This window comes from Rhinatrema bivittatum, chromosome 11 (genome assembly GCF_901001135.1).
Source record: "Rhinatrema bivittatum chromosome 11, aRhiBiv1.1, whole genome shotgun sequence".
In the NCBI taxonomy this organism is placed as follows: Eukaryota; Metazoa; Chordata; class Amphibia; order Gymnophiona; family Rhinatrematidae; genus Rhinatrema; species Rhinatrema bivittatum.
The window spans coordinates 43,780,038-43,807,730 of record NC_042625.1 but is presented as its reverse complement, the minus strand read 5'-3'; the positions used below and the strand labels follow the sequence as shown (position 1 = coordinate 43,807,730).

At 47.2% G+C, this 27,693-nt stretch overlaps 1 protein-coding gene across 7 annotated transcripts in view; it reads right to left on the bottom strand.

The window, feature by feature from the left end:
- LOC115100599 (E1A-binding protein p400-like) overlaps positions 1-27,693 on the bottom strand; it is a 274,887-nt gene that overhangs the window by 220,886 nt on the left and 26,308 nt on the right. For all 7 annotated transcript variants that reach the window (XM_029619158.1, XM_029619157.1, XM_029619159.1 and 4 more), the window contains 3 exons: positions 14,085-14,381; positions 9,255-9,440; positions 2,660-2,800 (listed from right to left, as the gene is read on the bottom strand). In XM_029619158.1, coding sequence (XP_029475018.1) covers positions 2,660-2,800; positions 9,255-9,440; positions 14,085-14,381 — 624 coding nt within the window. The remainder of the gene's footprint in view (positions 1-2,659; positions 2,801-9,254; positions 9,441-14,084; positions 14,382-27,693) is intronic.

Sequence of the window (27,693 nt, the reverse complement as noted above, 5' to 3'; positions counted from 1 at the left end):
TGACCAATTTTGCAGCCTTAGTTGTCTTCTGGCCGCCGCCACTGAGGCCATTCCTCTGGCCGAGGTACGAACTAGGTAAGAGCTTGCATCTGCTAGAAAAGCAGTGGCGGGCTCCATCACTTCTCTGGAATACGCCCCTGAGCCATCTGCATCTCTCGAGAGAAGCAGGCATGAGAGAGCCACCAGGGCACAACAGGAAGCAATCTGAAGTGCCATTGCTGTCGCGTCAAAGGCTTGCTTAAGGTTGGACTCCAATCTCCTCTCATGCGCATCCCTTCAATGCTGCTCCTCCTTCCACTGGGATGGCTGTTCGCTTTGAAACGGCGCAGACCAGGGTGCCCACTTTGTGGGAAACACAGGCGTTCTCTGGCCCTCGGGTCCAGAGCCTCCAATGTCCGACCTCCTTTAAAGCTGGCTTCCAGGGCATCCCATTCCATGTCAATCAACTCCTGGATGGCTTCCAGCATTGGAAAATAGCAAGAGGCTTTCCGTAGACACACCAGGATGGGATCTTTCTTTGGTTCCGTCATAGGGTCTGTGCCAGGGACTCCCCGAGTTTTCAGCGTCTGGGAAACTAGGGCCGGCAATTCATCTCTGTGGAAAAACCATAACATGGTCTCGTATGGCTCCAAGCCTGGAGGGATTTCCCCATCCTCCAACAAGTCTGCATCCCCTTCGCTGTCCGTGGTATCCGGGCCCCTTGGTAAGACTAGGCATGTCTCGAGGCATGCTGATAGGCTTGGAGGACGAAGCTTTCCCGGCTGAGACTCTGTCCGGGCAGGGGCAGGAGAAGACTCCGCTTGTATGAAGGCTTGAAGGCCTTGAAAAAATTCCACCCAAGAAAAGGCCACCAGGTTCATGCCTAGCCCAGGGAGAACTGGGGTAGGTGCCACAGAACTGCCCTCTCCCGAGGTGGACGCAGCCCCGGGATTACTCAGATACGGGGTGCTCCCGGTTAAGCTTGTGGCTGATCCATCTTCCAAACGGGAGGGACCAGGCTTGGAGAAGTTCTGGTCCAACCCTCCCTGGGCCTCCTCACAGTGCTGACACAGGAAGGATTCCAGGTCAGACTGTATAGCCCTAATATGGCAGGCAGCACAAAGAAAGTGTTGCTTGTACTTTGCTGCCGAAGCCATAATAAACTGTAACTTGTGTGTTCAGCTGGCTAGCACTTGATTCAGGCACACACAGATCTGATGCGCATAAGTATAGGTGCCCTAAGGGCAAACATACGCGTCTGGTTGTGCAAGTGTACACGTGCGCTTATGCATGCAGGTATGTGCGTGCTAGGCGCATAACAGGGCCGACCCACATCACAAGTACCAAAGTTCTATGGGGGAAAATGGCACCGCACAAAACTGCACACAAAATGGCACCACTGCGGCCTGCTATGTGGTATGCCCACTGAGCCTGAAGCGGGCCTAGTCCATTGGGGGGGGGGGCGCTCAAACCTCTGGGAAATCCTTTTCCCTTGCCCTAACAAGATCGGGAACGTCACCGGTACGGCGTGCCGAGCAAGGAGACCGGAAGAAAGACTTACCGAAGCCCTTCCACGACTCTGAATCGGAGTTCTTCTCTACTTACCTGGGCTCAGCGCTCACCGGCTGAGTACAGAGATGATCTCCAGCTGCGGGGAGAAAGGGCTTTGGCCGTCACCCCGTGCTCAGCTTCCTGAACCCGCTGCCTTTCAGCTGCTTCAGCAGCAAAGTCCATGCTGGAAACTGGCTACCAGACCAAGGCAAACCTCTGAGGAATCTCGGAAATCACCTCAGGAATTCTCAGACTGGGGGAGGGACCTTTAGATATCACCACAGGAGGGCGGGGGCTCTAGCTTTCTCCAATTTAAAGGTAAATCTTCTTCTAATTAGTACTGCAATCCCGTTAAACCACCAATGCTGATGTAGGGATAGCACGTCCACATCTAGCAGATTGAGAGATACTGAATGGCTGAGGTCATTGCAGGGGTATTTCTAAGGTGACGTCAGCTTTGAAAACTGACTCCATCTCCATCTGCTAGCAGGGGAGCACATAACCCATTGGTCCTGAGCCCATCTGGCTACACACTAGGAAAATTTTATGTTGTCTGAATAGACATATGCCATAATTAACTGCCAAAACAAGTTTATTTCTTTATTTAATCACATTTCTTGTTCTCTTTTCAGTGATCATTCAAGACAAGATACATAGTAAACAGATAACAGAACCTTAAAACAAAATACAAACAACAGTATAATTAATAAAGAAAACACCAAGGGGGGTAATTTTCAAAGGAGTTACATGCTTAAATGTATCATATCGCAGCATTTTCCAAAACCCACTTACACACAAAGTGCATTTACAAATGTAAAACCCAGTTTTAAGTGAATAAGTTCTTTTGAAAATTACCCCTTAAAGAGGTAATTTTCAAAGGAGTTGTGCATGTAAAAGTAGCATATATCTTAGCAATTTTCAAAAGCCCATTTTCATGCATAAAACCTTTTGACTACTCAGCCCTATGGAGTGAATTTTCAAAGGAGTTTCATGTGTAAAAGTAGCAATTTTCAAAAGCCCATTTACGCATGTAAATCCTTTTGAAAATTACCTCCGTAATATCAAACAAAAAATAGCTCCAAATAAATCACCTTCAGACAAGTAAAGTGGAAAGTTTTGGATAGTTTACCTGTTCAATATTGGACCAGAAATACTCAATTTCTCTGGCGACTGAAGCAGCAATACGTTTCAGCTTGCTCCACTCTTCTTTCTTGGCCCTCTCCTCGCTTATTTTCCTCTCCTCATGGTAACGAGCTGCAGTTCTGACCAGCTATGGAAGAAACAAAACCATCAGATCCTTCCTCTGACTGCAGAACAGCATCAGCAACTGCTAAAGGCCTGGACAAATCTAACCGAGTGTTAGTCATTTCTGACGCAATAAGGGGATCTCTCATTTAAATTATTTATTTCACTCATACTTATCTAAGAAAAGAAAGAATAATGCAGAGAGAAACAGTGTACAAGCCTTTCACTGCTGGAGACCATGTTTTAAACTATAGTTTAGGACAGGGATGAACAACTCCGGTCCTCAAGAGCTACAAACAGGCCTGTTTTTCAGGATATCCGTAATGAATATGCATGAGAGATTTGCATATAATGGAAGCAGTGCATGCAAATTTATCTCATGCATATTTGTTGTGGATATTCTTAAAACCCAACCTGTTTGTGGCTCTTGAGGACTGGAGTTGGCCATCCCTGGTTTACAATCTACGTGAAAGCAGTTTGATGAGGTTCAATCCAATCCTTACTAGATGCTTATCTTACATGAGAGATTGAAAGCCAGCATCAGCTCAGGAAATGCCCAGAGCTCAACCTTCGGAGAAGAGATTGTTAATGTAGACTATTTTTTGTATGACTCAGTGTACAAAGGACAGTGTGTAAATAACTATAACATGTTTTATATAACAATAATAATGGCTAGGAGGCATGTAAATATTAATAGGGATTATTGGGTTAAGCATAGGAAAATTGGTTCTTACCTGCTAATTTTCATTCCTGAAGTACCACGATCAGTCCAGACAAGTGGGTTTATGCATCCCCACCAGCAGATGGAGGCAGAGAACAAAACTTTGAAGCACTGCTACATAACAGAGAGTATCACCTGCAGTCCCTCAGTATTGACCTGTACCCAAGCTAAGATGTCTACCTTAACAAACCCCAATAAACTCTGAGTGAACAGAAACTTAAAATTGGAGCCCCTTGCAAACTAGGCCACTTGACTTAACACAAAACCCATAACAAACTATGTAGATTGCTTAATAATCTGAGTATAATTTATGCCAGCTCAGCCATATCCAGAAGCAAGGAGGTCTTTTCACAGATGGGGACGAGTCTCTGGACTGATCCATAGTACTTCAGGAATGAAAATTAGCAGGTAAGAACCAATTTTCCTTTCCTGTTCTTACCCCGGATCAATCCAGACAAGTGGGATGTACCCAAGCCCCTCTATTCTGGGCGGGAACTTGAAAGACCCACGAGCAACACACTTTCCCCAAACGTTGCCTCTTCTGGAGCCTGCACATCCAAGCAGTAATGTCTGGTAAAAGTGTGAAAAGAAGACCACATTGCTGCTCGACAAATCTCCTGCGGAGAAGGTAACTGACACTCTGTCCTCAAGGTTGCTTGTGCCCTAGTGGAATGCGCTCTCAAACCCTCCAGCAACAACCGGCCCTTGGAGATGTAAGCTGAAGCTATCGTCTCTTTTAACCATAATAAAATAGTGCCTTTGGAAGCATTATTTCCCCTCTTTGCTCCACTGAACAGGAAAAACAGATAATTAGATCTCTGAAAGGCATTCGTCACCTTGAGATAATCCCAAAGAATTCGACACACATCCAAAAAATGAAGCTCCCTTGCCATAGGAGCATCCGCAGACAAATTCAGAAAGGCTGGAAACTCGATCACCTGGTTAAAGTGAAAGGAGGAAAGCACCTTAGGCAAAAAGGAAGGAACTGTACACAAAGAAACCCCCTCCTCCGAAAATCGCAGGAAAGGGTCCCTACAAGACAATGCTTGCAGCTCAGAAATCCTTTTAGCTGAACAGAGAGCCACCAGGAAAACAGCCTTCAGGGTTAAATCCTTTAAAGAAGCCCTTCTAACCGGTTCAAAGGGAGGACCACACAGATCCCAAAGAACCAAATTCACATTCCATGCTGGACAAATCTTCCAGACTGGAGGACAAAGATGTTTTGCCCCCTTGAGGAAATGAACTACATCCGGGTGAGACGCCAACGGTCTTCCCTGAATCCTACCTCAAAGGGACCCTAAAGCGGCCACCTCAACCCGAAGGAATTATACGGCCAAACCCTTAGTCCTGCTCGACAAATCTCCTGCAGAGAAAGTAAATGACACTCCGCCCTCGAGGTTGCCTGAGCCCTAGTGGAATGCCCTATTCTGCAAACACCACGAATCAAACACTCTCCACGCTCAAATATAAGCTAATGATGTGGAAGGCCTTTTTGCCTGAAACAAAGTCACAATCACAGGCTCAGAATAACCCTTCAAGCAGAGCTGCCGCCTCTCAAAAGCCAAGCTGCTAGACAGAAGCAATCCTTTCAGTCTGAAAATATAGGTCTCTGCCGCAACAACCCTGACAGATTGGCCAAGTGAACGGGACCGTCTACCGCAAAATGAAGAAAGTCCGCAAACCACGGCCGGCGCAGTGACTCGGATGCCACCAGAATAACCCTGCTCGGATAAAGCTTGATGCACCCTCAGCACTCTTCCTATGAGAGGCCATGGTACACGTACAAAGGCAGATGTGTAGCTACAGCTGAATGAGAGCATCGATGCCCTCTAATCAGACTTCCCTTCCGCGACTCAAAAATCAATCTGCCTTCGCATTTCCTGAAGTCCCACCTGGCCTGAATCAAGGCAAAGGCCTCCACTGACAACTCCCACTCCCCTGGATCCAGACGCTGTCTGCTAAGGAAGTCTGCCTGTACATTATCCATTCCAGACACATGAGAAGCAGCTATTCTCTCCAGATGTTCCTCCGCCCACACAAACAGCTCTTTCGTTTCCAGCGACACTAGACAACTCTTCGTTCCGCCTTGATGATGATGTATGCTATGTATCGTCGCATTGTCTGAGAATACTCAGACCAACTTGTCCTAAAGAAGTGGAAGAAACACCAACAAGGCCTTGCGCATTGCCCTGGTTTTCAGCTGATTGATGGATCAAGTCGCCTCCTCTGGTGACTAATGACCCTAGGCTGATTTTCCTTGACAAATCAACCTCCATCCAAAGAGGCAGGCATCTGTGGTCACCAGCACCCAGTCGAGTATTTCCAGATTCATGCCCTTCTCCAGATCGCACCGAGACAGCCACCATGAAAGACTGGACCTGATATCCTCTAGCAATGGTAAAGGAAGCTGAAATTCTTCCAACAGTGGATTCCACCAGGATAACAGAGCCCCCTGCAGAGGATGCATGTGAGCAAAAGCCCATGGTACTAATTCCAGCAAAGAAGCCATGGAACCCAGAACCTGCAGGTAATCCAAGGCCTTGGGCACTGACAGACTCAGTAACCGAAGAACCTGACTCTGCAGCTTGAGGACTCTCTCCAAAGTCAGAAACACCATCCCCAGTCGGTATCAAAGCGAGCTCCCAGATACTCCAAAGATTGGGTCGGTCACAGATGACTCTTTGCAAGGTTTGTCACCCAGCCCACTGCTTCCCGAAGCTGAAGTACCCTCTGGACTGAGTGACCACACTCCATCGCCGACTTCGCCCATATCAGCCAATCATATAGGTAGGAGTGCACCAGGATACCTTCCTTCCTGAGCGCCGTCGCCACTACCATCATCACCTTCATGAATGTGCCCAGTGCCATTGCTCGAAACTGGAAATGTTCTCCCAGAACCATGAAACTCAGAAACTTCTGATGCTCGAGCCAAATATGAAGGGGATATGAAGATAGGTTTCTGACAAGTCCAACGACGCTAGAAACTCTCCTTTGCGCAACACCACTATCACTGTGCACAGCGTCTCCGTCTGAAAGCGCGGCACCCAGAGGGCAGCATTTACCTTCTGCAGAATCAAGAATATTCCAAAAAGTCCCTTCTTTCTTTGGCACCATGAAGTATACAGAATACCTGCCCTGTCCCTTCTCCTGAGGGGGCACCGGAACAATAGCATGCAGAAGTTGTAACAGAGGTACTGTGTCCCGCACCGCCTCTTGCTTTCACCAGGAGACAAAGTGGGAGACTACAAAGGCATCCCTGAGTGGCCAAGAAAATTCTAAGGCTTAGCTGTCTTTTATCACCTCCAGGACTCATTTGTCCGATGTAATTTTTGTCCACTCCTCATAAAAGATAGAGACAGCCTCCCTCCAATAGCTTCCAGGGAGGAGCGGACTACCACACCTTCATTGCCCAATCTTGCTTCTGCTCCCCACTTGGGACCCACCATCCCTTGGGGCCTACGCAGATTCCAAAAGGGCTGCTGTCTGCCCGAACTTTGTTTCTGAGATGCTGGCGCAGAAGTCCTGCCCCCCTGAAATCTCCTAGCCTCTCGAAAACAGGCTCCCGGTGGAAAGGACTTCCTAGGACCCTTCCTGTCCTCAGGTAATGTATTGCCCTTTGACTCTTCCAACTGACTGATGAGCTATCAAAGTCCTCCCCGAAGAGAAACGTACCCCTAAAGGGGAGTTTTGACAGCTGGGCTTTGGATCATATGAATGCTGACCAATTTCGCAGCAACAGGAGCCTTCATGCCACCACCGCTGAGACTACATTCCTGACGGAAGCCCAGACCATGTCATACAGAGCATCGGCCACATAGGTTACCCCCACCTCTAAACGGGTCGCCTGCACTGCGTCAGATGCCACTCCTGAACGCCTGTCATATGCCTTCTGCACCAGGACAAACAGGCTCTCTGCATCAGATTTCCGCACACCGCTGCACGATAGTCAAAGCTGAAACTTCAAACAGCTGTTGAGCAGAATCTCCAGCTTCCTATCTTGGACATCCTTTTGGGATAGTCGCCTTAGTTACCGACACGGCTGCATCCACCTTGGGAATTCTCCACGACTCCAAGGTTTGTTCTGGCAAGGGATATAGCTTCCCCTTAGCCCTTGCGACTTCAGGCCCGCCTCGGGAAATTCCCACTCCCGATCCACTAACTTCTTTAGCTGCTTCAGCAATGGGAACACTGTAGGAGGTCTCCATAATCCCTCCAGGAGTGGGTTCACCCCTTCCTTGTCCAAATCTTCCTGGGTGGACTTAATCCCGAGCTCCTCCAGCACCTAGGGAATCAAAGGACCCAGTTCCTTCCTCTGGAACAGCCGGACCACTCGTAGGTCATCTCCTTCCGTGATCTTAACTGCATCCGGATCCTGAGTGTCCGGATCCTGCAATGGGTCCCCTCAAAAGTATCCACTGGATCCTGGTCCGGATCCTGCCTCGGATCTCCCAGGGCACCAACAGGGTCCTTATCTGGTCCCACCAGACCCCCTTCTTGCTGAAGAGGATCATCTATCTCATCCAAAGAATCATCCTCCTCCGGGCCTCTTCTGAGTCCCATCATACGCAGGATCCCTCCTAACTCCACCAGCCCTCTAGCCTTTTGGACTGTCCGGGACTTCTTTGGCAAGAGTCTTTTTGCCCCTAACTCCTTCCTGGCTAAATAAGCATTATGAAGGAGAAGAACAAAACCCGTGGAAAACCCCTCTGAGTCCGAGGAGGATGAGTCCTGATCCACTACATCTCGAGCCCCTCCCCGTCCCCTGCCACCAGCAGGATCCTTTCCCACTGGAAAAAAGTGTGTGAGGGGAGTCCCAGGGCTCAGAAATGGCAGCCTGCACATCAGCATGTGCTGTCAAAATGGCCTCTGTTTCCTCTGATCCCCTAGAGCCGTTCCAGCCACCTGCATGATCTCGCCGCCCTCCCAGAGGTCCCCCCCCCCCTCGAGGCACATTCACAGCAAAACGAGGCCGCATCAAGGCAAGACAAAATTTGCCACACTGCGCAGGAGCCGGCATACCGGAGCGGTTGGGCTGCACGCTTGGTCAGGCCTAAAAATAAACTATGCCTCTGCCCGGTTCTGAAATACTGCACTCACCCGCCTCTACGAAGGCAGGCAATTCAGCTTGCTCCCTCCTGCCTGCTTCCCAGCAGGAAACCAAACACTTACCTTCTCCTCAGCCCTGCTGTTTCTGCCACTCTCCCTGCTCCACTCTCTCTTTTCCCCCCCCCAAATTAAATTAAAGAGACAGGCCAAAGAAAAAAGAGAAAAGAAGTACTCCCCTGCGTCTGGAGAGCAGTGCTGAGGAGCCAGGCTCACCGATGGTGTGAAGGGACCAGAGGGGGGGGGGGAGAGAGAGAGGGGGGGGGGAGAGAGAGAGAGAGGGGGGGGGCTACCCCCCCCCACCGCCAAGAAGAGCCAAGTCCAGACAGGGATTATCAACCTCCCCGCTCACCCTGCTCCACCCGAGGGATGGCCCATGAAGGAACATAACACCTTGGAGAGACAAATCCTCTTAAGTTTTTTTTTTTCGGAACTCCAGACTACAGATTTGCACCTCTACCATCTGCTGCAGACAGTGAAATACTGAGGGACTGCAGGTGGCACTCTCGGTTATGTGGCAGTGCCTCAAAGTTTTGTTCTCTGCCTCAATCTGCTGGTAGGGATGCATAAACCCACTTGTCTGGACTGATCCGAGGTATGAAAAGAATCTGGTTTCATATAACATTAATTTTGAAACAGCCAATTCCTACTTTACCTTCTTAGCACTGGCCATTTTCCACCTCCTCTCCTGGGCAAAATCAGTCGCCATCCACTGCATTTCCTCCAGCAGGTAATCCCAGTGAGACTTGGGCCTGGAGGCCTCCTGGAGCTTGGGAAGCCTCCTGAGGGACCAAAGGCCTTCCTTCCTCAGCTCCGCTATCCGTTGATGGACTTGATTTTCCTGCAAAAGAACCAAGCCCTTTCTCACACAAAACCAACTGACAGCCATCACCAGCAGCACAGTATGTCTCATTGAAATATTCCAAACCCAATGTTATCAGATGCACTGTGCCCAGTTCTGGAGGCCGTTATCTCCAAAAAGATATAGACACAGTGAAGGAGTCCAGAGAAGAACCACACAAAATGCTACTGGGTCTGCATCAAAGACTGTCAGAAACGAGACATAAGGATCTAAATATGTATACCCTAGAGAACAGGGAAAACAGGGGAGAAGTAATCGAGACATTCAAATATCCAAAAGGTATATCCAAAAGGTATTAATAATACAGAAGAAGTAAACCTTTTTCAATTGAAAGGAAGTTCTAGAGCAAGGGGTTACACTCAGGAGCAATATCGGGAAACAATTTTTGCAGAAACAGTGATGGATGAGTGGAACGCCCTCTTGGAGCAGGTGATGAATGCTAAAATGGTAACAGATTTCAGGAAGGCATGAGATAAGCACGGAGAATTCTTAGTTGTACAAATGTTGAGAAATAATAGAAACAGGACCTGTGTGGAAACTGCTAAATCAGGAAATATTTTTACAGGTTTTTCCAGATAGCAAATAGGATATTTGTTAAAGTAATTTTTCATTGTCTGATTTAAATCATTTATGGAAAAAAAGGTAACCAATAAAGTTCCCCAATTAATAACATTTACTGTGGAGTCTTCCAAAAAATTGGTAAGATCTCCTTGAAACATTTCCCCTGATCTAGTCCTTACATTCCGAGATTTAGGGAGAAAATCGCCAAGAAGTTATTTCCATGGGCTTTTCCTTCACTTTGCATTTCCCGTGTAAATGTTTAATTAAGAAACAGGAGGAATTATATATGTTTTCCACGACTTTATTAAAATTCAAATCATTACTACACAAATATCGCCAAGCCACCGACAAAACAAAAAAAGATTTTTATGCTTCCAGAATTCATCAATATCAATTCAACCCTCAAGCACTTTTCCAATATGTCAAAAGCCTTGTTACTGCTCCAACTCACAACAATCTAAACAACAATGATGATTCAAAATGTGAGGAACTAGCTACATTCTTTTATAACAAAATACATTCTATTTTAACGCGATTTAATTCAATTTCCTGCTCCTTTACACACCAACCAAGCTACATCAGCCACTCAAGATAAATTTGAAACAAAGCTATCTAATCTTGAGATTACTACTGGTATTGAAGTTGAGTCAATTCTAAAGAAAATGAAACCAGCTTTCCACCCCACCGACATATTACCTACTAAGACTCTTCTTACAATACGTTCTACAATAGCAAAACCTATTGCAAAGATTCTTAACAAATCCATCACCACAGGCATAGTTCCTTCTATACTTAAACATGCTATCATTACTCCAATGATAAAAAAATCTAACCTAGACTCATCTGATCCAGCAAACTTTCGTCCAGTATCAAACCTTCCCTTCCTCTCAAAGATTATGGAAAGAGTCATCAACAAACAACTAACTGATTATTTAGATGATCATCAAATACTCTTTCCATCTCAATATGGGTTCAGAAAGTACCACAGCACGGAAACACTTTTGATATCACTTTCTGAGGTGCTACTAAAAGCTTTAGATGCTGGCAAATCATACCTCATCGCCCTTCTTGATATATCAGCTGCTTTCGACACGGTAAACCACAACACCCTTATTACCCGTCTATCTGAAATAGGTATCTCGGGATCGGCTTTACTATGGTTTCAGTCATTCCTGAGCAATAGAACATACAGCATTAGATGTGGACGAAGTGAATCCAAGCCAAGAAACCTCTCTCAAGGAGTCCCCCAAGGATCTTCTCTCTCCTCCACATTGTTCAATGTTTACCTTACACCGCTATGCCGGCTACTCTCTAAATTGGGTCTTCAACACTTCATCTACGCAGATGATGTTCAAATACTAATACCTATAACCAGCACAATCACAAATGCACTGAGTACCTGGAAGGTAGCTTTATTAGAAATTAAAACAATCCTCACAGACAACCAATTGGCTATAAATACCAATAAAACTGAACTTATCATAATTTCACCTCCAAAAAATACAATACTGATCAACTCTGATATTGCTCAAAACAACTCCACTATTTCACAACAAGTACGCAGCCTTGGTATCATCATTGACAGCAATCTCACGTTTAAAAAATTCATCGCGGATACGGTAAAAAATGGTTTCTTTAAGCTATTTTCGCTTAAACGGATTAAATCTCTATTATACCAATATGATTTCCGCACAGTTTTACAAGCAACTATTTTATCAAAGATTGATTACTGCAATGCTCTGTTACTGGGTCTACCCAAAGCCACCATTCAACCTTTGCAAATGCTGCAAAATGCAGCTGCCCGCATTATCACCGACACAAGCCGCCATGATCACATCACTCCAGCTCTTCAGTCTTTGCACTGGCTACCTGTGGCTTACAGGATAATTTATAAATCTATGTCGCTGATACACAAAGCCATTCAAAACAGAGAAATGCTCTGGTTTACAGATCAACTACAATTCAAAACGTCTTCCCGCCCAACGAGATTCCAGAATTTAGCCAAACTAAATATCCCAGCACCCAATCTGACTAAACTCTCTAGTACAAAAGAACGATCTTTCATCATTGCTGGATCAACAATATGGAACACCATGCCCTCTGAATTACGCCAGGAACTCTGTCACAAAAAATTTAAACAAAACCTTAAAACCTGGCTATTTAAAAAAGCCTACTATCAATGATCTGAATCCTCAACTACTCTTCCTAACTGCCACAATCTCTCATATATTGCTGATATTCTATTAATATAAAGTTATATACTGTATTGTTTTTTCGTTTAGTTAACTTGTTATATTGTAAAGCGCAATGCTGAATTACTGTTTGAATGTAAACCGAGGTGATGTTATTTACGTACCCCGGTATAGAAAAATCTATAAATAAATAAATAAATAAATGTTTTTTAGTTCTGGCCAGTTAAAGAATTTCATTGAGCAAAGGAAAGTACCAGCTTCTTCCCCAGTGTCTAGTTAATCAAATGGATTAAAAATAGTACAGGTTCTATGCCTAGTTTTTCATGCAAATAGATTGTGAAGTATATATTCTCCCAAATTTCTGTTAACCATATGAAACTCTCACTTTGATTGATATGATAATGGAATTAGTGTTATGAGATATTTTGATCTGGCTAATTTTTCTTTTTATGTATATGGGTATATATATGTATATATAGGCATATATATGATGATGATGAACACTAATCCATGGTTTTTTTTTCTATGCAAACTTTGAAGTGTTTTTGTATTTTTGAAAATGATAAAGGTTAAAAAAGAAAAAAAAGAAAAAGAAACAGGACCTAATGTCACATGTCAAATGTTAAAAACGTCCTACTCAAATGATTCAATGATGAGTGTTAGGGCTGCCAGAATGAGCAAGTGGATAATATAAAATGTTAGAAGCCCTAACTGACAGCTGGGTCTATTTAATACCACTACTACTTATCTTTTCTGCAGTGCTACTAAATGTGCACAGCGCTATACAAATACACATAACAAACAGTCCCTTCTCTGTAGAGCTTCCGATCCAGTGAAGACAAAGAGAAAAAGTCCAAAAGAGACTTTGGAAGTTTCATTTATGAAGAACCTGGTAATAATCAACCAGGCAGATAGTAATCTAGATTAGGTTGAAATGATAGAACTGAGTCTGCTTGGCAGTCCTAGTGGAAACGCAGGCATTCACATAGCCAGGTCTTTCTGGCAGACTATACAGTGGACTTAAAGTCAAGATATCTTATAAACAGTCACATTCCCATGGCTGGGAGCTGGGATATATTTTTGCAGTGTGGTCAGGAATAAACAGACAGATTGGACAAGCTAATGAGTCTTATTGTGTCATCATCTACTATATTACTATTACAGAAAAATCTATCCCAATGAGTTCAGACTTAATTATACTGAAAACAAATAAAAATCAGGTCTGCAGGGTTTTCAACTAAGTTTTCAACTCTTACATGCCTTAGGGACCTTCGTTTTCAGGTTTTATTTTATTTTTTCCCAGGAATTTATCAGCGTTTATTGTAACGAACAAAAATGGGAGAAAATCAATGAAAACAATAACATGTTTTCCCACCAACTTTCTCCCATTTCTGTTCATTATAATAAAACCTGAAAACAAAGGTCCCTATATATGTTATAGGAAGGAAAATCTGCAAGAACTTAGGAGATGCAGTTTTGTTTATCTATGAGCATAAGCTGTGTCGTACTGAGGCCCATTGAACTCAATATCGTGTCTCTAACAGTGGCCAGTCTCTCAGCCAGGTCTGTCTTGAGTGCTTTCTTGTAACATTACTAATGTGTAGGGTAAAGTTCCTGAAACCATACTGGTTCTGGAGAAAACATGAGACTTTTCTGGTTGTGATGCCTTTTACTGGATTAACATAATGATAATTTAAATAAATTGGTATTCATAAGCATTTGAGACTACATAGGTTACTCCTTCAGTTGCAACCAGTAACTTGTGCAACAGACCCAAGGAGTAGCAGGCGATGAGGGCATCCAGTTGTTTCCAGTCTGGAAGCTCACACTTAAATTTCACTCTTAATCTGATTTTATTTAGAAAACTTACCAGTTTTACTTGCTCAGCCAGTTTATCTTGAGCGCTCTCCTGAGGCAGTGCAACTGAGCTCTGTGATGGGCTCTGTGTTCTTGGTGCTGTTGCTCCAGCTAACCCAGTTGCTTTGGATGAGACAGGGGACAGTGATTTGTTGCTAGCTTGGGAGGTCCTGGCTGTTTGAAGTGGGAAGGCAGGGAGAGGTGTGGTGCCCGGAGTGGCTGGTGCCACAAAAGAGGAAGGCAGTGAACTGGACAGAAGGCGCTGACAGGCTTGGACGGAATCTGAGGTTGGACGTGTTAACGTCACTGTCTACAATTGAAATAAACACAGTAAAAGTATATTTTTCTTTCATCTCACTTGATTCTTGCTACAGAATCTAACTGTAATCTGCTACAGGAAACTGGGGTCAGTGATTACAATGTACAATGTTCAAAACAATGAATACCGTACCACCTACTCACTCGAATGTACTTCAGCTCAGAAGACGGGAAAATTCTGAGACAGATTTCTTATGATTCTGACGTAATTATGTGGCAAATCTGCATACTTTTCCCATACAGTTTTACATCACTAAATAAGCATTAAAAGGTGGAATTTACTTGCTAATTTCATTTCCTTTAGTCCTGTCAGACCAGTCCAAACGTGGGCTATGAAGCCCCTGCTAGCAGATGAAGATAGACGGGAAAAAAGCTCTAAACTGACTTTACTTTCCCTATAAGAGACTGGTGCCGCCTTCAGCTCTTCATATCCAATGTCAAAACCAAGACAACTGAAGGCAATTATTTGTTTTGGTTTTCAAATCACCACCACAACCAAAACCTGATGCAGCCAAGAAATTCACTCCATGGTCATTAAACCACGAATTATGTAACCCCTACACCAAGGTCATGATTAGGCAAACTACCTTCAGAATGGGCAACAATGTACTCACTGCTGGTTTTCTGAATTTGTCAGACTGAGAGCCCTTTATTGTTGTGGCTTCCCTGACGGGTTCTGGACTGGTCTGGCAGAACTAAAGGAAAGGAAATTAATGAGTAAGTTTAAATTTTACCTTCCTTATTATCCATGCCAATTCAGCCCAAACTAAGGAAAACTGGTTCTTACCTGCTAACTTTCATTCCTGGAATACCACAGATCAGTTCAGATAAGTGTGCATCCCTACCAGCAAATAGAGGCAGAGAATAAAAACTTTTCAAGTGCTGCTACATAACAGAGTGCCACCTGCAGTCCCTCAGTATTGACTTGTATCCAAGCCAAGATGCCAATCCAACAAACCTAGATAACTCTGGGCAAGCAGAGACTCAAGTTGGAGGCCCCTAAAACCCCCTGTCTCAAAACAAGGATTATACTAATTACCAACCCTAAGCCAAAACCTATGAACAATCTTAGTAACTCTTCATATGATAACACACTGTCTTAGCAAGATCCAGAAGAGAGGAAGTCTTTCGAAAAAGGGATGGGTCTCTAGACTGATCTGTGGTATTCCAGTAACAAAATCTAGCAGGTAAAGGAAAATTGGTTCTTACCTACCAATTTTTGTTCCTGTAGTACCACCGATCAGTCCAGACTCCTGGGTTTTGCTCCCTTCCAGCAGATAGAGACAGAGAAAGTTTTTCTGACACTTTCAGTCTGCCAGTATTGACCTGTAACCAAGCCAAGATGCTACTGAACCAAAACGAACATAACTTCACATATCACATCACATAACACATTCCCAGTGAACGGACAAAAAATTTGGGAAACCTTAATGGGAACGAACTCGTCCCACCTTAACTCCAGAAGAAAACTAAACACGCCACCTTTGGCAATCTTCAGACTATGCACAATAACAGATCGAGCAGACTCTCCAATCTTTTTCACCCTACTGGGCGGGACTCTGGACTGATCTGTGGTTCTACAGGAATGAAATTTAGCAGGTAAGAACCAATTTTCCTTTCCCTGTACGTACCCAGATCAGTCCAAACTCTTGGGATGTACCAAAGCTTCTCTCAATAGGGTAGGACTATGAGAATTCTGCTCGAAGCACACTTTCCCTAAAGCCCATAGTCTCTGGAGTTTGGACATCCAAACAGTAATGTCTGACAAAAGTGTGCAAGGACTTCCAGATACCCGCCCTAGAAATATCTTGTGGCGATACCTGCTGACATTTGGCCCAGGATGTCGCTTGCGACCAAGTAGTGTAAGCTATTAGCCTGACAGGCACAGTACGCCGAACCTATTGCCTCTTACAACCACCACACAATCATAGATTTTGAAGTCTTATGACCCTTTTTTGTGCTACTCCACAGCACAAAAAGATGATCAGACAGCCAGAAGCTATTCGTGACCTTAAGATAACATAACAAGGTACATTTCAATTCCAAAATACCGCAACTCTTTCGCAGGAGGCACCTTTGTGTCCAGGTTTGGAAAAGCTGGAGGCTCCACCAAAGGTAGAAAAGAAAGAACTGTACGCGAGACTCCCACTTCCGTAATCGTTAGAAAAGGATCCCTGCATAACAGAGCTTGTATCTCTGAGATTCTTCTAGCAGAAAAATAATCTTTAAGGTAAGATCCTTCATTCGAATTGGTTCGAATGAAGCAGCACATAACCCCTTGAGAACCAAATTAAGATTCCAAGGAGGACATAAGGCTTTATCCTGTAGAAAACCATTTCTAAGGTTCTCTGCTCTTACTGTTCTGCTTCTTTCCCTGTTTAAATTTTATGATTAATTAGTTTACTATTTTATCTGTTATTAGTCTATTATGAAACTTTGTATTTCTTCTTTTCATTTTGGAAATGCAAATATTTTTAAATGACTATTTGTTAACTTATGTAAACCGATTTGATATGTTCTCATGAAACATCGGTATATAAAAATAAATAAATAACTTCCGCACCAAAGGCCGTAAATGCTTCACTCCCCGGAGAAAGGGCACCACATCTGGATGTGCAGCAAGGGCTGCCCCCGTACCTTGCCTTAAAGGCAGCTCAAAGCTGCTTTCTTGACTCAGAGAGAGCCAAAGGACAATCCCTTCACCAACCCTTGTTGCAAGAAGGACAAAATGTGAGCCACTGATGCTCGAGTAGGATCAAACCCCTTCTTTTCGCACCAAGGTTCAAAGACTCCACACCCTCACATAGGCCAAAGATGAGACGTCTTCCTGGCTTGCAACCGAGTGGAAATGCCATCCTCGGGATATCCCTTACACCTCAGATGTCTCCTCTAAAAGCCAAGCTGAGAGACAGAAGCTAGCCACCTAAACTGAAAATATGGGTCGTCCACTGCGAGATTGACCAAATCCGCAAACCAGGGCCGCCGATGCTACTCTGGTGGCACCAGAATCACCCCCGTGGATGAATCTCTATCCGCCATAAGACTTTACCCACCAGCGACCATGGCAGGAAAACATAGAGGAGAATTCCCTGTGGCCAAGGAAGTACCAAGGCGTTGACTCCTTCTACGCCGCGCTCCCTTCTGTGATCAAAGAAAAGTGGAGCTTTGGCATTCTTCTGAGTTGCCATCATATCCATGCAGGGGATGGTCCACCTGTGATGGATAAGCTTTATCGCTTCCTCTGACAACTCCCACTCTCTTGGATCCAGCTACCGATGACTGAGAAAATCTGTCTGCACATTGTCTAGCCCAGCTACATGAGACGCTGCCAACAATTCCAGATTCTGCTCTGCCCAGCAAATTAACTCCCGGGCCTTCTGACCTACCATTCAACTCTTGGTTCTACCCTGGTCGATTGATGTAAGCCACTGTCGTCGCATTGTCTGACAGAAATCTCACCGGCTGCCCTCACAAGTGAGGCATAAAGGCACGCAATGCCAATTGGACTGCTCTCGTCTCTTACCAACTGATAGACCACGATACCTCCTCTGGTGACCACTAGCCCTGCACCACCTGAGACTGACACACAGCCCCCCAACCGGACAGCCAAGCACTAGTTGTGACCACTTTCCAGATCAGAACTTCCTAGGCCAAGCCCCGACAAATGGCCTCGAACAAGCCACCATGAGAGACTCGACCTGGCTATTTCCGTAAGATGCAACGGTAGATGAAACTGCTCTGACAATGGATCCCATCGTGAAAGCAACGTGCACTGTAGCGGTCTCATATGAGCAAATGCCCACAGAGCTAATTCCAACGTGGACGCCGTGGATCCGAGAACTTGCAGGTAATTCCTCATTATTTGAGGTAATGCCTCAGTATTGGAGGCTATAAAAAAAGACAACTATTTCTGTGGAGGTGTCTGCTATGCTTAAGGAGAACTGCATTGTCCAACAAACTGCAAAACTGTCTTTGCAATTTGCCAATCCACTCGCTGGTAAGAAACACTCTCTCGATGCTGGTGTCGAAGCACGTCCCCAGGAATCTCCAACACCTGAGAAGGATTGAGCTGACCCTTTGACAGATTCACAACCCAACCAGGGACCTCAGGTGATGCAGTACCATTGCAACTGTCTGACTGCAAAGTACCTCCGACTTTGTCTGAATGAACCAATCGTCCAGATACAGGTGAACTAACATGCCCTCTTTCCTGAAAGCTGTCACCACCACTACCATCACATTGGTGAAGGTCTCCAGGGGCCGACACCAATCCAAAAGGCAGGGTACAAAATTGAAAATGCGTTCCCAGAATCATGAACCTCAGAAAACTTTGATGAGCTGGTCAGATTAGAATGTGCAAGTAAACTTCAGCCAGATCCAAAGAAGCCAAAAACTCTCCATTGCACACCGCTGCGATCACTGAACACAGCATCTCCACCAGAAAACGAGGAACCTTGAGTGTTACATTCACCTTATTCGGCTCCGGGATCGGTAGGAAAGTCCCCTCGTTTTTCGGGACCACAAAATAAATGGAATACCTTCCCGTTCTATGTTTCCCCACAGGAACGGGCACAAGGGCTTTCAGCATCCTTAAACGGTTGATGATCTCCCAAACAACCCACCTTTTGTTTGCATAGGTGCAGGGAGACACCATGAACAAGTCCTTTAGTGGGCAAGCAAACTGTAAAGTGTACCCTTGACTTATCACATCTAGAAACCCATTGGTCTGTGGTGACCTTGGCCAACTCTTCGAAGAAGAGAGTCAACAGGCCCCCTTATAGCTGGCACAGAGGAATGAATCGGCCCCACTTCATTGAGCAAACCTAGATTCCGACGAGCCCTGGTTGGAATAATTTCTGTTTGGTCTTCGGCCGCGAAAGGACTGATTCCAGAACTGTTGCCTCCCAGAGCTTTGCCTCTGAGCTCTTCCCGAAGCTCTACTTTACCAAAAAATAGTGATTTGCCCAACTCGAGGCCGCATGGATGAGAACCTTTTGCCAATCCTCGGCTTATTCTTCAGCAGCTTATATCCTTTATTCTCGCCCAAATGCATCACCTGTTCCTCTAAGTGCTCTCCAAAAAGAAGCTTTCCCTTAAAAGGTAATGCCACTAATTGCGACATAGACCACACGTCTGCCGACCAGTACCTTAACCAAAGGAGTTGCCTGGCAGAGAACGCAGACATTATAGTTGTCTGCTGAAATAGTCCGCCTGCACATTGTCCACTCTGGCCACGTGTGACGCCATCACTCCCGCTAGATGCTTTTCCGCCCAAGTAAACAAGTCCTGTACCTCCTGCGCCACCAGTCAACTCTTTGTTCCACCTTGACGATTGATGTTCTCCACTGTCATCATATGGTCCGAAAATACTCATACTGTACATCCTTGAATAAAACAGAAGAAAGGTGAGAAAGGCTTTGTGAACTGCTCTGCAGATTTCCCTTGACAAATCGCCCCCAACCTCTGAGGCTGGCATCCGTGGTCACCACCACCCATTCCGGGTCCTCCAGGGCCATCCCTTTCTCCATATTGGACGAGACAGCCACATCAGATACTGGATCTGGCGTCCCCCTGAACCGGTAAAAGAAGCTGAAATTCAAGAGCGGATTCCAATGGGATAAAAGCACCTTCTGAAGGAGTCGCATGTCAGCAAAAGCCCATGGAACTAACTCCAACGTAGATGCCAAGGAACCCAGGACCTGCAAATAGTCCCAGACTCTGGAAACTGAAAGCCATAAAAGTCGGAGCACCTGAACCTGCAACTTGATCACCCTCTCCATGGTCAGAAACACCTTCCCAACCCAGGTATCAAACTGAGCTCCCAGATACTCCAATGACTAGGACGACTCTACGTGACTCTTTGTCAGATTCGCTACATGACCCATCAAATCGAATGATGACACTCCACTTCCGACTTTTGCCCTGATGAGGCAATAGTCCAGGTAAAGGTGTACCAGGATTCCTTCCCTCCTGAGTGCCACCGCCACTACCACCATCACCTTCGTGAATGTCTGTGGTGCTGTCGTCAACCCAAAGGGAAGGGCCCGAAAATGGACATGCTCCCCTAGCACCATGAACTTAGGAATCTCTGATAGTCGGCTCTTCTGGGAATGTGGAGATAGAACTCCATCAAATCCAGTAATGCCAGAAACTCCCCCTTGCACACTGCTGCTATCACCGTCTGCAACATCTCCATCCAAAAGCACGGCACCGCACTGAACTTCTGAAAATCGAGGATGGGTCAAAAAGTTCCCTCTTTCTTGGGAACCACAAAATACACTGAGTACCTTCCCCGTCCCCTCTCCTGAGGGGGAACTTCCCTGAGCGGGCAAAAAATTCTAAGGCGCAGCCGTCTCTTACCACTTCCAGAACCCATTGGTCTGACGTGTTCTTGGTCCACTCCTTGTAAAACAGGGACAGCCTCCGTCCGACGGCTTCCAGAGAGGAGCGGACCAGCTTGCCTTCTCTGGCCAACCTTACCTCCTCTGGCCCCCTGGCTGGCACCTTCACGGGAAGGCCTACGCTGTCCCAAAAAGGACTGCTGCCCACCCGAGCCCTGCTTTTGTGCTGTAGGCAAACCACTTTTGCTTGATCGAAATCTCTTTGTGTCCTGAAAATGAGCGCGTGGCGGAAAGGTCTTCTTATCCTCGGGTAATTTATTTCCCTTCAATTCCCCAAACTGCTTCATCAGCTGTTCCAAATCCTCACCGAACAGCAGCTTTCCTTAAAAGAGGAGGTTACACAGCTGTGCTTTAGACCTCACATCCGCCGACCAATTCAGCAACCACGAGAAGTCTCTGCCCTGCCACAGCGGAAACCATATTTCTGGGGGAAGTCTGGACCATGGTGTACATGGCATCCACCACATAGGCCACTCCGACCTCCAAGTGGGTAGCCTGAGCCTCGTTTGTTATCCCCGAGACCTTCTCTTGTGCCTTCTGCACCCTGCACAAGCAGGCTCTCTAAATCAAACTCCCGCAGACTGCCGCACGAAGGCTTAAGGCTGAGATCTCAAACAATCTCTTCATCAGATTCTCCAGTTTCCGATCCTGAATATCCTTCAGAGCAGCCGAACCTGCGACAGGGATGGTCATCTTCTTGGTCACTGCTGCATCTAACTTGGGAAGCTTCCAACACTCCAAAGTCTGCTCCGGCAAGGGATATAGCTTAGCCATAGCTCTGGCTACCTTTAGGCCTGCCTCAGGAGAGTCCCAATCCCGATCCACCAACTTCTATAACTTCTTTGGTAAAGGAAAGGCATTAGGTGGTCCCCGTAGTCCATCTAAGACCAGGTTAACTCCCTCATTGTTGGAATCCTCCTGCATGACCTTAATCCCCAACTCATCCAAAACCTGGGGAATTAGTGGCCATAGATCCTCCTTACGGAACAATCTCACCACTCTAGGATTGTGCCCTTCTGCGATTGGGACGTCCTCTGCATACTGCATTGGATCAGCCAAAGCGGTCACAGGGTCCTTGTCCGGATCACCCCCAGGACCTCCCTGTAGCTGATTGGGATCTTCTGCCTCGTCTGATATGTCCCCTTCACCTCCAGCAGGATGACAGAGGCTGAGAAGCCGAAGAATTTCCCCCGACTGCCTATTTGCTTTAGGTTTTTTAGCCAAACTGGTCTTCTGGGGGAGAAAGTGCTTAATTCCTGCCTCCTTCTTAGCCAATATGGCCTTATGGAGGAGCAGGACAAAATCTGCGGAGAATTATTCAGAATCAGTAGAATGCTGGTCCTAATCTGCAACCTCCTGGACTTCTTCCCCCTCCCTGTCCCCAACAGGGCGCTGATCAACAAGAGCGAGCAGGAAAGGGGAGTCCCGAGGCTCCCTTACAGAGGCCTGGCTTCTAACATGTGGAGTTAAGATGGCTGCCATCTCCTCTGACCTCTCCGGGTCTCCTGCACCGGCCCAGTCAATCAAGTGGAACCACCACCCCCGGTGAGTCCTGCTGAGGTCCCAACCCCTCCAGAGACACAACCTGGGCAAAATGCGGCTGCATCGAGGCGCGATCTCCTCAGACCATAGCCATGACATACTTGCCCGCGCTGAGTGGGAGGCGCCATTAAGCCGAGGTCGGAGCTAAAAATATCTCCTTCCTTGAGGAAACTGCTGCCAGAGCGGTCAACACGTTTCAACGCTGCTCAGACACTTGGCCCAACGGTTGGCACAATCCTGTCCCCCACTCACCTGATTCTGCCTCCTGGCAGTCAAGCCGCTCAGTCTAACTTACTGCTTCCTTTACTTTTTTTTTTTTAATTTATTTTTTTAAGTAACAGACCTCCAGAAGCAGACACACAATGGAAGGAGAAATTAAATGAAATACTTCCCTGCTTCTGGATGTTGGCAGCTGAGAGCTGAGTGTGACAGGGACCCAGAGGGGGTGAGGGAACCAGGACCCTTGGCTTTCACTTCCCCTAGAAGACAAGGGCTGAGCTAGATCAGGGATCACCAACCCCCCTGCTCGCCCTGCTGTATCTGAGGGATGGCCCACGAAGGAACCTAACAACTCAGAGAGCCCTCTTCCTAGGAATCTTCTTTCTTCCAAACTTAAATCTCACTTTTCTTTCTTTTCTTTTTTTTTAAACTCCAGACTGCAAGTTTGCACATCTACCATCTGCTGGAGACAGAGGAATATTGAAGGACTGCAGGTGGCACTCTCAGTTATGTAGCAGTGCCTGAAAAGTTGTTACTCTCCTCTTCCATCTGCTGGTAGGGATACAAAACCCACCTGTCTGGACTGATCTGGGGTATGAACAGGAAGAGGGATATGCCAAAGCTACACCCAGACTAGGCAAGAAAAAGCCACAATAGCTCTAAGGACTCCTGCATCCAAGGTGTAGCCTTTTCCATTTGTTTGGACTGGTTTTGCATGGACAATAAGGAAATAATTTTTACTGAAAATCTTTCATCACTGTGTTTAAACATTTAAATTATGTCCAAATCATTAGAAATGTATTCCTTACCTGCTAATTTTCGTTCCTGTAGTACCACGGATCAGTCCAGACAGTGGGCTGTGTATCCCTTCCAGCAGATAGAGTCAGAGCAAAATTGTAAGGACGGCCCCTTATAGGTTAGAGCACCCTCTGCATCCCTGCAGTATTAAGAATATCCAAGCCATTAAGAACACCATGGGATGGATCATGAAACAGAAAACATTGAACTGTAAAAACAAGGACTGAGCATCAAAGTGGCCCAGAAACTTGCAAACATGAACTAATAGGCACATAACAGAGTTAGGTAAAACCAAGCAGTTGAGCTGAGAGCAATCCCATTACCAGATCCTTAGGGAGGGCGTCTGGACTGATCCGTGGTACTATAGGAACGAAAATGAGCAGGTAAGGAATAATTTTCTTTTCCCTGTACGTACCCGGATCAGTCCAGACAGTGGGATGTACCAAAGCTTCCTACACAGGGTGGGCCCCGGATGGCCCAGCTCGAATAACATGCGCACCGAAAGAACCAAACACGGGTGACTGTACATTCAAGCGAAAGTGACGTGCAAACATGTGCAATGACTTCCAGGTTGCCGCTCTGCAAATTTCCTGAAGAGAAACGGCCTGGCTTTCCGCCCAGGAGGCGGCTTGAGCATGAAGCGAATGAGCTTTGACACCTACCGGAGAAACCCGACCCGACATACGTGGCAGAGATCACGGCCTTGAGCCAACGCGCAATGGTGGCTTTAGAAGCCTTGTGTCCCCGGTTGGGCCCGCTCCAAAGGACAAAGAAATGATCTGATAAGTGGAACTTGTTAGTGACCTCCAAATATTGGATGAGGACGTGCTTAACATCAAGGCGTCGAAGGTCTCTGGAATCTACGTCTGAAAAGGACAGGAGTTCCACCGATTGATTCACATAAAAGGCGGACACCACCTTTGGCAGGAAAGCAGGAACCATGCGCAACAAAACCCCGGAGTCAGAGAAACGGAGGTATGGTTCTCTGCACGACAGCGCTTGAAGCTCCGAGATCCTTCGAGCGGAACAGATAGCCACTAGGAAAACCATCTTGAGTGTGAGATCCTTGAGGGAGGCTCTCGTCAATGGCTCAAAAGATGGACCGGCCAGGATCCGGAGGACCAAATTTAGGCTTCTCGAGGGACAGACACAGTGGGACGGTGGCTTGACATGCTTCGCGCCCCGCAAGAACCGGACGATGTCAGGATGAGACAAGAGAGGAGCACTGTCCACGGGACGCACTAGAGAGCCGAGGGCCGCCACCTGGACCCTAAGGGAATTGTAGGACAAGCCTTTTGTCTAGTCCGTGCTGCAAAAAAGAGAGAATCTTGGCCACAGAAGCACACCATGGAGGCACCGGCACGGCATTACACCAAGTCTCAAATACCTTCCAGACTCGCACATAAGCAAAGGAAGTAGAGGGTTTGCGGGCCTGAAGGAGGGTGGAAACAACTGCATCGGGGTAACCGCGCCATCTCAACCTGCGCCGTTCAAAAGCCAGGCCGCAAGACAGAAGCGATCTGCCTGGTCGAAAAATACTGGTCCTTGACGGAGAAGGTTCGGAAGCTGAGCTAGTCGCAGAAGACCGGACATTGCCATGTTGACTAGGTCCTCAAACCACGATCTGTGTGGCTACTCTGGCGCCACGAGAATCACCGCCCTTGGTCGAAGGACTTTCCCCACCAGGTGCCACGGAGGGAACGCGTAGAGAAGGAGGTTTCACGGCCAGAGAAGAACCAGGGCGTCCACTCCCTACGCGACTGAAGAAGCGTGGAACTTTCGCGTTCTGTCGAGAGGCCATGAGATCGAGATGAGGGGTTCCCCAACGATGTAAAATCAGCTGAACTGCTGCTTCAGACAGTTCCCACTCTCCGGGATCCAAGCGTTGCCGGCTCAGGATGTCCGCCTGAACGTTGTCTACTCCCGCTATGTGAGAGGCTGCTAGCTGGACGAGGTGGATCTCCACCCATGCCATTAACTTGTCCGTTTCCAGGGACACGTGACAGCTCCTTGTCCCTCCTTGACAGTTGACCTACGCCATAGTTGTCGCGTTGTCGGAGAGAATATGTACCGCTCGGCCCTGGACCAGGGGGAGAAAATGCTGCAGTGAGAGAAGGACTGCTCTGGTTTCTAGACGATTTATCGGCCATTGTGCTTGGACAGAGGTCCACTGACCCTGCATCGACAGTTTCTCGCACACGGCCCCCCAGCCAGACTGGCTGGCATCCGACTGCTCTTCGCCAGATTGATGACCCATCCGAGGGAACGGAGGAGCTAGAGGACTCTGTCGACCGCCTGTTGACAGAGACCCTTGGACTTCACATGGATAAGCCAGTCGTCCAGATAGGGGTGGACCAGGATGCCTTCCTTCCGGAGCGCTGCCGCTACCACCACCATCACCTTGGTGAATGTGCGCAGCGCTGTTGCCAGTCCAAATGGGAGAGCCTGGAACTGGAAATGCAGGCCAAGGATCTTGAAGCGAAGATAGCGCTGATGATCCTGGAGGATGGGAATGTGTAGGTAGGCCTCTGTCAAGTCCAAGGAAGCTAGGAACTCCCCCTCGTGAACCGCCGCTATCACGAAGCGCAATGTCTCCATCCGGAAACGGGGGATCTTGAGGGATCGATCTGTTGACTATCTTGATAGATACAAGATATCTTGATAGATACAAGATACAAGATATACAAGATATCTTGATAGATACAAGATAGATCTGTTGACTATCTTGAGATCGAGAATGGGACGAAAGGAGCCTTCCTTCTTGGGGACCACGAAGTAGATGGAATAATGGCCTGACCTCTGCTCTCCGAGAGGCACCGGGAGTATGGCCTCTAAGTCCAGGAGACGATCCAGTGTCTGGCGAACTATGCGTTGTTTGGACACCCCATAAGCTATGACTGCCTCCAGACGTTCCGCCTGCTGAGCCTCCTGCGGAGAAAGCTCTTGGGTACTGAGAAGCTGCTGCACCCATCTGAGGCCTGCTCTTTGCATAAGGGAGCTACAGCAGCTGCCCTGACTCCCAGAGCGAACACCTCAAAGACCCTTTTGAGGTATACCTCCAGCTTGCGATCCTGCATGTCCCGGAGCACTGCACCCCCAGTGACGGGGATAGTTGTCCGTTTCGTGACTGCCGACACTGACGCGTCCACTTTGGGGACCATGAGAAGATCCGAGTCTTCAGGAAGTGGATACAACTTATCCATTGCTCTGCTGACCCACAGAGAAGCCTTCGGAGAATCCTACTCCTGTGACAACAACTGGAGGAGCATAGGGTGAAAAGGGAAAGTCTTGGCTGGCGGACAGAGACCCGCCAGGACAGGATCTCCTTTTCTTGACGATGTGTTGGGGCCAGAGGTGTCTTGTGGGGCCTCAATGTCCAGTTCGTCGAGCACATGAGAAATGAGGGGATCCAGCTCATCCCTTTGAAAAAGGCGCAACACATGAGGGTCGTCATCCTCAACTGGTGTGGATGGAGAGGGGTCGTCCAGGTCAGGGTCTGTATACGGATCTTGATTAGGGAGATTGGGAACGGACGCATGAGCGACCACCCGTACCCGGGAGGATCCTTGAGATGGAGCTTCAGACACTGGGGGTACTGGTTCCCCAGTAGGTCCCCGGGGCAGAGCGGTCCCTGGGCCTCGTGAAGGCCCTGTAGGGTGGGGTCTCCAAAGGGTGCTCCAAAGGGGGCTCTGGTGCTGGGAGGATCACGGGAGTCAAAATCGGCGGTGCCAGGGGAAAACCGCCGTCAGGAACGGAGTCTTGCTGCTCCGGGGTAGGTAGAGGAGGAGGCAAGATGGCCGCCGTTCCCGCGTCAAACGGGAACAGGGCTGGCCTGCAGAGGTCGAGCTCGCGCGTGCGAAAAAGAATGGCCCCCTGGGCTCGAGGTGCCTTCCCCGTCTGGGAGGCAGCTAGAACATAGGCCTTTGCAGGAGAGCCACGATCCGGGCTCCCCCCAGGCATAGCATCATGCCGGGCGCAGCATCGGAGGGAAAACAGGGCCTGCAAATAAAAACCTCCCTCCAGAATAGCAGCAGCCACAAGGGCCTGTGCTGGCAAAGTAAGGCAGGGGGAGCACAGAGGAATGGCACCTTTCTGTGGGGGCTGCTCCGAGGAAGATGACATCCCAGAGCAGTCGGCCGGAGGGGGAGAGGTTGGACCACCAACGTGCACCCCAGCCGGCAGAAAAGCAGGTAAGAGGATTCCTGTGAAGAGAAATAACAGAATTTACCCCAAAACAAGCTAAAGGTAAAACAAGGAGGGAGTATCCAAGTTTTGACTGCAAGTTTCACAGAATGGAGGAGAAATCCTACAGAAATCCTCTAAGGTAGAAAATCTTCTCTTTTT